General features: G+C 35.0%; 1 protein-coding gene and 1 pseudogene across 1 annotated transcript; both read left to right on the top strand.

Moving 5' to 3' along the window:
* The first annotated feature begins 1426 nt into the window (after nucleotides 1-1426).
* Nucleotides 1427-4191, top strand: LOC142607109 (G-type lectin S-receptor-like serine/threonine-protein kinase LECRK3). The gene has a single exon (XM_075778532.1). The coding sequence runs from the start codon at nucleotides 1624-1626 to the stop codon at nucleotides 4015-4017; it is 2394 nt and encodes a 797-aa protein (XP_075634647.1). The 5' UTR covers nucleotides 1427-1623; the 3' UTR covers nucleotides 4018-4191.
* Nucleotides 4192-9854: 5663 nt separating this feature from the next.
* On the top strand, nucleotides 9855-12253 carry LOC142606966 (G-type lectin S-receptor-like serine/threonine-protein kinase LECRK3; annotated as a pseudogene).
* Nucleotides 12254-12551: the final 298 nt, after the last annotated feature.

The following is a 12551-nucleotide window of genomic DNA, read 5'->3' as shown; positions in this document are numbered from 1 at the left end:
CTGAGACCGGTGGTTGATTGTTTTCTTGTCGCTCGGGTCTGGTTGGAGCGTTGCTGCCCTCAGGTCTTTCTGCGTTCCTTCCTTCCAAACTAGCGCCCTCCTGGTCTTCCTGTGGTGCACTTGGGTGTGCGGTCCTTTGTCGCAACTGCTTTTCCAAATCATGATTCTGCTTGGTGAGGCGCTCAACCGCCGCCGCAAGCGTTTGGACCTGCCTCTCTAGAGCGGTGGCGTGCGGTTCGTCGCCTTGATTGTTGTTCGTCGCCATCGACCGAGTGAGTGCCATGCAACTCTTTGTCTCAGGAATAGAGCAAGGCTAAATTAATCGGAAGATTCTCTCTTTTTCCCACAGACGGCGCCAACTGATGATGCCGAAAATATCACCAGTGAGTTGCAAGCACCCCTCCGCCTAAAGCTATACCTGCAAAAAGAAAATAATGGACCTAAAAGAGAGCATCGGTGTAGTGCCGGCCAAAAACCCTCCGAATGTCAAGTTAGAATCTTGTTTCTTTAACCCTAGAATGCCAGAGTTAAGAATATTGTGCGTACCTTCATCTCTAGGGTTTCTGGGGTATTTATATTGGATGGAATTGCTTTTCTTTTAGGATACAACTTCCTTCTCAAGTTTCTTTCCATATAGGAGTCTTCTCAAACGTGTGTCGCAAGAAGTCCAAATGTGTACGTTTGCGCGGGGATAAAGCAAAAGTTCATTTGAAACATATCAAATGACATGCAACCAGGAATCTACAATTAATTCATACCTGACGGATACTCAGCAAAATTTAACCGTCATAGTCGCGTCACCTACGGTGTCGATCCGTCTTCATGCTCTCCGTCCCTTCAAGTTTTATGGGAATATCCATCTTCTATTTTTTATCCCCTTCAATTAAAAAAAAAAAAATAGAACTTATCTCATGTATAAGATAAATGCTATTTCTCATTGCGAGTAGGTTAGACACAATTGTAAAACCCACACACCGTGTGAAGAATGATGCATATACCGGATGCAAGAGGTATCAATTACCCGTGTATAGAAACCTAGGTCCTATCAAATGATTTGTGACAAATCCCATGATTAGAGGGTAACGTACTTAAATTTGCCCGTAATGCAAGCTTGCTTTCATGGATGATTGCCAACTACCAAATTAATATTCAACAATCCCAGCGACAAGCTACAAACAAGGTACCAAGTTACACTTTTTTACAATACTATCCCCTTAGGACCATATATCTGCTCTCTAGAGGTCATGCAGCTTGACTCTAAGGGGTTTATACACTGACCTTAAAGTAATCTAATGCTTGAAAGTAATGCATTTGGACCACAGTTGATTTTTCAGTTTTTTTTTTTTTTGAGAAGATTTTTTCTAAGAATCTAGGATGGCTGACAGTTTAAGAACGGTGAATCATCAAGAATTATTCAATGAAGAAAACCTTATTAGTAGAGCACAGAAAAGTCATTCTTCACAATCTTCATAGAAAATATTGGGCACAAGGCCAGCTTTTGCTATAACGAAATGTTCCTTGGCTCCTCCTATGGCTGACAGCAATAGGATGTAGTCCAGAAGATTTATCATTTTTCAATTTATCATTTATACTACCCAATTTCCTGGAAATAAACTTCAACCCATGTCTTTAGCACTACCACATCCTCTCTCCTTCTTGTTTCTTGTTCTATTGCTGCCATATTTCACCAGAGCTCAAACATCCAAAAACGTATCTTTAGGCTCATCCCTCACTGCAGACAACAAGGACTCTTACTGGGCAGCGCCTAAAGGTGAATTTGCTTTTGGTTTCCAAAAAATTGGAAAGGAAGGCTATCTACTTGCCATCTGGTTCAACAAAATCCCCGAAAAAACCATTGTCTGGTCAGCCAATAGAGATAATCTTGTGCCGGGAGGATCCAAAGTTGAGCTAACCAAAGATGGAAAATTTGTTCTCAATGACCCAACAGGCAATGAGATATGGAAAGTTGACTTCGGTTCAAGAGTTGCCTATGCAGCCATGCTTGATAGTGGAAACTTCGTGCTAGTAAACCAGGATTCTAGCCTTTGTTGGGAGAGTTTTGTTTATCTAACTGATACAATATTACCTACACAGACAATGAATCAGAGCAGCAAACTTGTAGCTCGTTACTCAGAAAGGAATTACTCCAAGGGAAAGTTCCAGTTCACACTGCAATCAGATGGAAATCTTGTGCTTGAAACTAGAGCTTTCCCCTTGGATTCTTCTAATTCAGCTTATTGGTCAAGTGAAACTGTAGGCAGTGGCTCTCAGGTGGTCTTCAATCAGTCTGGCTCTATATACCTTATAGCAAAAAATGGAAGCATGGTTAATTCTATTACATCAAATGCTGGTTCTACACAGGACTTCTATCAGAGAGCAATTCTTGAATATGATGGTGTTTTAAGGCATTATGTCTACCCAAAAAGCAGCACTAATAGTCCAAAGATCAGAAGGTGGCCTATGGCCTGGTCTTCTTTGTCAACCTTCATACCTTCTAATATTTGCAAGGATATTGTTGAAGGCACGGGTGGTGGAGCTTGTGGATTCAACAGCTACTGCAAACTAGGAGATGATCAAAGACCAAATTGCCAATGTCCGGATGGATACACCTTTGTTGATCCAGATGATGTTATGAAAGGATGCAAACCAAACTTTCTTCAACAAAGTTGTGATAAAGCATTGCCAGAAACTGAGCGTTTCTATTTTCAGCCCATGCTGAATACAGATTGGCCCCTGTCTGATTATGAGCACTTTCAACACCGAACTGAGGATTGGTGCAGGAAAGCTTGCTTGGATGATTGTTTCTGCGCTGTTGCTATTTTCAGAAATGGGGAGTGTTGGAAGAAGAAATTCCCTGTCTCAAATGGAAGGATGGATTCCAGTGTTGGAGGAAAAGCTCTGATCAAAATAAGAAAAGACAATTCTACTTCGAAGCCTTCATGTGCAGATTCAAAGAAGAAAGATCATTCAACACTGATACTCATTGGATCAGCGCTCTTAAGCAGCTCAGTGTTTCTTAACTTACTCTTGTTTTTGGCAGCCTTTTTGCTTGTTTTTCGTTCCAACAATTCGAAGCCATTAAACCCAGTTATGCCAGGCATGAACTTGCAAAGCTTCACTTATGAGGAGCTAAGAGAAGCCACAAATGGATTCAAGGAAGAGCTGGGGAGTGGTGCCTTTGCAACAGTATATAAGGGGGTTCTAAAATCTGAGGATAGGTACCCTGTTGCAGTTAAAAAATTGAATAATATGGTGAGAGAAAGCGACATGGAGTTCACAGCTGAAGTGAGGGCTATTGGCAGAACAAACCACAGAAATTTGGTCCAACTGCTAGGATTCTGCAACGAGGGGCAGCACCGGCTTCTTGTATATGAATTCATGAGTAATGGTTCTCTAGCAAGCTTCCTCTTTGGCGGTTCACGGCCAAATTGGTATCAAAGAATGAGAATTGCTTTAGGAACTGCAAGAGGCCTCTGTTACTTGCATGAAGAGTGCAGCACCCAGACCATACATTGCGATATCAAGCCACAAAACATCCTCCTAGATGACTCTTTTACAGCTAGAATTTCTGACTTTGGATTAGCCAAGCTTTTGAAAACAGACCAGACTCGAACTACTACTGGAATCAGGGGCACTAAAGGGTATGTTGCCCCAGAATGGTTCAGAAACATACCTGTTACAGTTAAGGTGGATGTTTACAGCTTTGGCATTTTGTTCCTAGAGCTCGTTTGCTGCAGGAGGAGTTTCGAAGCAGAGGCACATGATGAGGATCAGATGATACTAGCTGACTGGGCTTATGATTGCTACAAAGACAGGAAACTGGAGCTGTTAGTGGAGAATGATGAGGAGGCATTAAATGAAAAGAAGAGAATGGAGAAATATGTGATGATTGCACTATGGTGCATCCAGGAGGATCCATCACTAAGGCCAACAATGAAGAAAGTGGTACAAATGATGGAAGGAGCTGTTGAAGTCTCAGTTCCTCCAGATCCATCCTCATTTATCAGTTCAATGTAAATCCTTTAATATAAAGTACTCTTCTGGTTGTTTGAGGCCTTGTGCATGTTAAATTGTTGACATTATCAGATTGGTAAGTCAAGTTATATCTAGGAATGGTGTGCTCATGAATGTCAAATAATTTTCTGTATATCTCAAGACTATCTCAATAAAATGACAACTATTGTAGGTCAAGTAATTCTTTATATAAAATTTGAATATAACAGAAATGGAGTGATAGACAAAAAGTTTTCATTTAGTACTGAAATTTTTTTTTCTTTTTTATTAGAGTATTGAACCACAAGTCCACAACAAAACTAAAACAAAACTCAACAGTTAATGCGAACAAAACCCCTGGGAGTGTCTTTTTATTGATTTTAGGAATTCCAATTGACAAGTTTTGGACTGTAAGAATTATTGGCGACTAGAATTAAGACCTAATTCGAGCAACAATCTTTGACATATTTTTTCAGTTGAAGTTATTTTCAAGCATTCCTAAGTCGAAATCCGGCAAGATTTAGCAAGATCGAAATGTAAACTTGGACAATGTGGGATGGTATGGATTTTTTTTTTCTTCACTGATCCGGACCTGAAGGTTTCAATTTAGTGAACCTTCGACAATGTAAACTTAAGAATTTATATATTATTTAACTTTTATTTTTAACTTTTGAGTGCTTTTATTTATTTGTTCTCTTTATTTGTATTGAAAGAAAGATAAACACAATATTATCAAGTTGTTGTTTGGTAAAGGTTTAAGACGACTTGTCTGTGCTCCTAAGACTATAAATAAACTAAGTTGTTTATGAACAATTTAAATTCGGCTCAAGAAAAGATGTTTTTATGTTCTTTTATTTAGCAAATAACCCAAACTCAAGCCTAAGTTTAGACTCGACTATTAAATGCACTAAGTTCAAACATAATAATGTGTTTATGGACATATATAGTCGCGAACATGAGGTTCTATTTAACTATATATAATATTATATTTGTATATATTTTTGTCTAAAAATATTCTTTTAGACTTGAGATTGGATTTTTTTTTTTTTATATACAAGATTAGATTGTTGAAATAGTTTCATAGATGCCAAATTATTATTTGTTATTTATTTATTTTTGTTAGAGAGGATAAAATTTCAACACCTGCATTCACTTAATTAGATTGGGCAAAATTGGATGCTTACCGATTACCTATCCAAATCTAAAAGAAAAATATGATACGAGTAAAGATTTTTGGACCCATAAAAAAATGGGTCAATTTGTACCCGATCTTGTGGGTCAGGTCATCCCCTTTTTTCAAGGAGAAGGTTTCCATTTTTTTTTTTTGCCAAATTTGTTTCACATTTTCACTCCTTACTCTTTTCTAATATATAGATAACAAGACGCGATAGTATTTGTGAGGTTGAAGGTTTTGGTTTAGTAATCCTTAAACTATGTAAACTTAAGAATTCAAACATATTTTAATTTTATATTTTAGTGTTTCCGTTTATTTATTATCTTATTTGAATGAAAAGAACAATAAAGAAAATATTATCAAGTTTCTTACTTAGATTATATATATTTTTTATATGTGTGAAAGAATATTGGTTCTATTGGGTTGACTCGACCCGCAAAAGATGATAAAAATTATAGATTTTGTAACCCATCAAGAACAACCAAGTTTGACCAGATTAAACCTTAACCTGATTGGTTTTACCTATTTAATTACGAAGATTAACCATAAGCAATCCTGGTGCTGAAAACGTAGGGACAGAATAATCATCCCTAAATAAAGCTAATTCATACTTTTGCCAAAACAAAGGTTCCATCTAGGCATTAGGAACATAATCTACGTGCTACATAACTTATACTTGACGTATATCAAAAACATTTTGATACAAAAAATCTTAATGAATGAATACAACTGTAGATTAACGAGAGGACAACTTTTGCCCGAAACAGAAGTATGCCAACGTTTTCGACCGTCTGTTTTGGATGCAATTTTCGTGCCTGTGGACCTTAAATCTTCCATGAATTAATTGAAACGGTAAATATCATCACAAAGTCATTGAAGAAAACCAGAAGTCTTGTTTTCAGCAATAGAATAGAGAAAAGTCATTCTTCATAGTTTGCAAAGAAGGGGTCCCGTTCATCTTTACTTTAACAAAATGTTCCACATTTCTTCCGACTAGTAGATTTGTCATTACAGTGTCGTTGAATATATTAATTGTATACTCTTCATACCATGGCTTTAGCACCATCACATCACATCTTCTCTCTTTGCTTCTTGTTCTGTTGCTACCATATTCCACCATTGCTCAAACTTCCAGAGACCAAATTTTAGAGGATAAAATTCAAATTCTGAAACTTCAGGGTGTAAAATTTAATTACCACCAAACTTTATGGGTGTAATTTGTAATTTATCCTTTTATATTTATTAGGATTTTATATCTGATAATAACTATTTTAAAATTGTTGGTCAAATACAAAAAAAGAAGATGGAAATGACATGGATGCTAACGTGACTCAACATGAGTGTAGCAACATTAAATTCTATGCTTCAGCTTTTAGTAATACTAGCCTCGAACCCGCGCATTGCGGGTGATAATTATTTTTATGGTGGTTTTATTAAAAAAAATTCAATCTAAACTAATTTAATAACGAGTAATGTATTTTGTAAACATATTTTTATTTATTATATGAACAATCATAAATGTAATATATGAACAATTATAAATCATAAATATAAATTTTGTCATACTAAAATGAAAATAATACAATTTTTCTCAGAAATTCATAAGGTAAGTTAATAAAAATATTCATTTTTTAATAAAAGTTATTTATAACATTTTGTAAATCATTAAAAAGAATATAAAATTTAGAAATTATTCTTCTAGTTTTAAACAAACTTTCTCAAACCTTATTTTTTTCTACCTATAATCCAAAACACCGAAAAACGTAACTAAAAATAATAATAAAACTTAACAATGATTAATTGGACCAATTAAGAAAACAATTTTTTGTTGATAATCTATTAAAGTTATTTTCTTTGTAGAAATTATAATTTCGTCCACCCAAAACATATTATCAAATAAACAATTATTAGCAAAATCTAAGAATTAAATTTCTATATATGCATTGTTATAAAATAAAAATAAAAATAAAAATAAAATTGCAAAAGCTAAAATTTGTCAGCCATCCAATTATTTTCGTTTGGCTAACCTTTGTTTTTCTCTAAATAAATGGCACTATAGAGTACTTCTAATACAATTATTAAGAGTACTTTGTCCACCACAAGGGATTAAAAAGTAAATAAAAATTAGTAAAATTTCATAGTTTAACATCTAAAGTGAGCACTATAAAAAATCATGCTATGTTATAGAATAAATACCAAATTATCCAAATCATGCTTTGTAATAGAATAATATTATATTTTTATATGCTATATTTAATTGTTTATAACACAATAGGATAACATTTAACAATCAAAGAGAAAAAAAAAAAAACTAAATTGCATTAACCCAAAGTAGAGTTTTAAAGAATATGAAAAATTATCAACCAAAAGTAGAAATGCAAGAAAAATTTTAAAAATCCATCAAAAATTTGAGAGAGAGAGAGAGAGAGAGAGAGAGAGAGAGAGAGAGAGAGAAACTTTTTTTTTTTTAAGGGAAAACTATATATAAAATAGAAGAGATAGTGACAAATTTATAGTAAGAGGGTGTGATAAGAAAAGACAAAAATGAAGGAGGATGAAAGAGGAAGAATGATATTAATGTAGAGGGTAATGGGGAGATGAAAGGTAAGAGAGCGAGAAATGTTGGAGAAGTGTAAATATTAAATAAATAAATGTTAAAAACAGTTATAGGAAAATTGGAAAGAAAAAAAGATAATGACGTAGACGTTGATGTAGCTCAATTAGAGTATAGTAATAATAAATACTACGTTTTAGCTTTTAGATATATATAGATATAGATTTGTGAACAAAGTTGCGAATATGAGATTCTATTTAATTATATATAATATTATATTTTTATATGTTTTTGTCTAAAAATATTCTTATAGACTTGAGATTGGATTGTTGAAATAGGTTCATAGATGCCAAATTATTATTTGTAATTTATTTATTTTTGTTAGAGACGATAAAATTTCAACACTTGCGTTCACTTCATGGTAATTTTTTTTACCATTAGGCAAAGACATTAATTAGTTTTTGGTGTAAGTATGGTTTGAATCCTAAATCTCTTGTTCAATGACAACATTGACAAAATAATTTACCAATTGAATTAATTAGAATCCATATAATTCGTAGTTTATTAATAATATTGTCACATTTGAAATAAAATTAAATGAACAAGTTACTTTTAAAACTCAACTTGGTTAAAGCCCTATCTAACACAAACACAAATGGACTGAACCTAAATCCAATTGATTCCACGTGTTTGTTTACCGGTGGGCAACTCTGCTACTCGAATTGCAGGGACAGAATAATATTCCCTAAAAAAAGTTGATTCAAATTCATATTCATATTCATACTCTATTTTAGATGCTTTTCATCAAATTCAAATTTTTAGACTTTTCTTTTTGGTTTGAATCCACAAGAGTTAATAAGATACAATTTGAATGAAGTCTTCTTGACTGAACCCAGTCCTCTTGGGTTTTTTTATTCACTTAATTAGTTTAAAAGAATTTTTGAAGGATCCATTCTTTTGTGGTGAAATATAACAAGGATTCATTTTTATTTTTATTTTTTTTAATGAATCATATGAGATATTTTTTATAAAACATAAACTTCTTAAACAAATTTCGCTTGGCTTTTATTTACTTAATTAGGTTTGGCAACATTGGATGCTTACCGATAACCTATCCAAATCTAAAAGAGAAATATAATACGCCTAAAAATTTTTGGACCCATGAAAAAATGGGTCAATTCATACCCGATCTTATGGGTCAGGTCTACCCCTTTTTTCAAGGGGAAGGTTTCCAATTTTTTATTTTTTTCTCCAAATTTGTTTCACATTTTCACTCCTTAATTACTCTTTTCTAATATATAGATAGCAAGACACACCGATAGTGTTTGTGAGATTGAAGGTTTTAGTCTAGTAATCCTTGAATTATGTAAACTTAAGAATTTATACATGTTTTAATTTTATATTTTAGTGTTTTCGTTTATTTATTAATGGTGTTTGACCTGTTTAAGTACAAGGATTAACCACAAGCAACCCTGGTGCTGAAAATGTAGGGACAGAATAATCATCCCTAAATAATGTTAATTCATACTTCTGCCAAAACAAAGGATCCATCTACTACAAGATTCTATTTCGCAGAGTGATTAGGAGCATAATCTACACGCTACATAACTTATACTTGACATGTTTCAAAAACATATTGATAAAATAGAGTGAATACAACTTTTGCCCGAAACAGAAGTATGCCAACGTTTTTGGCCGTTTGTTTTGGATGCAACTTTCGTGCCTGTAGAATTTGAATCTTCCATGAATTAATTGAGACAGTAAATATCAACAACACGTTAAGAACATTGAATCATCACAAAGTCATTGAAGAAAACTCAAAGTCTTGTTTTCACTTTTCAGCAACAGAATAGAGAAAAATTCATTCTTCGTAGTCATAGACAGTAAATATCAACAACAGGTTAAGAACATTGAATCATCACAAAGTCATTGAAGAAAACTCAAAAGTCTTGTTTTCACTTGTCAGCAACAGAATAGAGAAAAAGTCATTCTTCATAGTTTGCAAAGAAAACATAATAATAAAGGGGGCAAGGTCATCGTTACTTGAATAAAATGTTCCACATTTCTTGCTACTAGTAGATTTTTCATTATATACCGTCACTGGATATATTCATTTTATACACTCTTCTTACAATGGCTTTAGCATTATCACATCTTTTCTCTTTGCTTCTTGTTCTGTTGCTACCATATTCTACCATTGCTCAAACTTCCAGAAACCAATCTCTAGGATCATCTCTTACTGCACAAGAAAAAGATTCTTACTGGGCATCACCTTCTGGTGACTTTGCTTTTGGTTTCCAACAAATTGGAAAAGGAGGCTATCTACTAGCCATTTGGTTCAACAAAATACCTGAAAAACCATTGTTTGGTCAGCCAATGGAGATAATCTTGTGCCAACAGGATCCAAAGTTGAACTTACCAAAGATGGCCAATTTGTACTCAGTGACCCAACAGGAAAAGAGATATGGAAGCCTCCGTTAGACCCTTTAGGAGTTGCTTATGCAGCCATGCTTGACACTGGGAACTTTGTGCTGGCAAGCCAGGACACTGTGCATTTATGGCAGAGTTTTGGTCATCCAACTGACACAATGTTACCTACACAGAAGATGAGTCTGGGCAGCAAGCTTGTTGCTCATTACTTGAAGGGAATTACTCCAGTGGAAGGTTCCAGTTCACACTGAAATCAGACGGAAATCTTGTGCTTCAAACTAGAGCTTACCCCATGGAGAATCCTTATGTTGATTATTGGCTCAGGCCAGAAGAATTTGTAGGCAGTGGCTTTCAGGTGGTCTTTAACAAGTCTGGCTCTATAAACTTTATAGCAAGAAATGGAAGCATAGTTAAAACGATATCATCAAGTCCTGGTTCTACGCAGGACTTCTATCAAAGAGCACTCATGGAATATGATGGTGTTTTAAGGCATTATGTCTACCCAAAAAGCAGCTCGGGAGTTGGCCTATGACTCGGTCTCTTTTTCCGCCAAGCTTCATACCTTCATATATATGCAAATTTCTGGACACAGAACATGGTGGTGGTGCTTGTGTATATAACAGCTACTGCAGATTAGGAGATGATGAAAGACCAAAATGCCTATGCCCTTATGGATACTCCTTTATTGATCCAAATGATGTTTTCAAAGTTGCAAACAAAACTTTCTTTCACAAAGTTGTGATGAAGCATTGCCAGAATCGGATCTTTTTTATTTTAAGCCCATGCCGAATATAGATTGGCCCGGCTGGACTGATTATGAACACTTTGGAGGCAAAACTAAGGATTGGTGCAGAGCAGCTTGCTTGGGTGATTGCTTCTGTGTTGCTGCAGTTTATGAAGGGGTGTACTGTTGGAAGAAGAAATTTCCTCTCACAAATGGGAGGTTAGATTCCAATTTTAAGGGAACAAGTCTGATCAAAATAAGAAAGGAAAATTCCACTTTGAAGCCTCCAAGTGCAGAAAAGAAGAAGAAAGATCACTCTAATGTGATACTCATTGTGTCAGTGCTTCTCAGCAGCTCAGTGTTTCTGAACTTACTCTTCCTGTTGGCTGCCTTTCTGCTTGTTTTTCGTTTCAAATATTGGAAACTAAAGGCCCTTCAACCATGCCCAGTCATGTCAGGCATGAATTTGCGAAGTTACACTTATGAGGACCTAACAGAAGCCACAAATGGGTTCAGGGAAGAGTTGGGAAAGGGTGCTTTTGCAAAAGTTTACAAAGGGGTTCTAGGATCTGAGGATAGAAAATTAGTTTCAGTTAAAAGGTTGAATGATATGTTGAGAGAAGGTGATTTGGAGTTCAAAACTGAAGTAAGAGCTATTGGCAGAACAAACCACAGAAATTTGGTCCAACTGCTAGGATTCTGCAACGAGGGGCAACACTGGCTGCTTGTATATGAATTCATGAGCAATGGTTCTGTAGTAAGCTTCCTCTTTGGGGGTTCACGGCCAAATTGGTACCAAAGAATTCAGATTGCATTAGGAATTGCAAAAGGACTCTTTTACTTGCATGAAGAATGCAGCACCCAAATCATACATTGTGATATCAAGCCACAAAACATCCTCCTAAATGACTCTTTTACAGCTAGAATTTCTGACTTTGGATTAGCCAAGCTTTTGAAAACGGACCAGACTCGAACTACTACTGGGATTAGGGGAACTAAAGGGTATGTAGCCCCTGAATGGTTTAGAAAAATGCCTATTACTGTCAAGGTGGATGTTTATAGCTTTGGCATTTTGTTGCTAGAGATCATTTGCTGCCGGAAGAATTTTGAAGCAGAGGAACAGGATGAGAATCTTATGATACTAGCTGACTGGGCATATGATTGCTATGCAGACAGGAAACTGAATCTGTTAGTGGAGAATGATGAGGAGGCAATTGATGACATGAAGAGAGTGAAAAAATATGTAATGATTGCAATATGGTGCATTCAGGAGGACCCATTGCTAAGGCCAACAATGAAGAAAGTGGTACAGATGATGGAAGGAGCTGTTGAAGTCTCAGTGCCTCCAGTTCCATCCTCATTTATTAGTTCAATCTAAATCCTTTAATATAATTAATTTTCTAGCTTTATTAAGTCATTATTCATGTTTAATAATCAATACTATCAGCAATGGTATACTCATGAATGTATGATAATTATCAGTGTCCCAAGACTCAATAAATGACAACTTTTCTTTGTCAAGTAATTCTTTATATGAAATTTGTATTTTGCTAGATAAATTTTCCCTTAGTACTGTAAAAAATGTTTCTTTTCTATTGAGCATTGAGCCTCCATAACATTAATGCAAAACTCAACAGCTAATGCCATCACAAATAAGGATTGAAAAACCAAGTAGA

The sequence above is a fragment of the Castanea sativa genome, chromosome 8, assembly GCF_040712315.1.
Source record: "Castanea sativa cultivar Marrone di Chiusa Pesio chromosome 8, ASM4071231v1".
Lineage (NCBI taxonomy): Eukaryota > Viridiplantae > Streptophyta > Magnoliopsida > Fagales > Fagaceae > Castanea > Castanea sativa.
This window is presented reverse-complemented; position numbering and strand designations above follow the sequence as displayed.

What these genes read in the sequence shown, in the direction of transcription:
- LOC142607109 (XM_075778532.1), top strand. Translation starts at nt 1,624, where the DNA reads ATGTCTTTAGCACTACCACATCCTCTCTCCTTCTTGTTTCTTGTTCTA.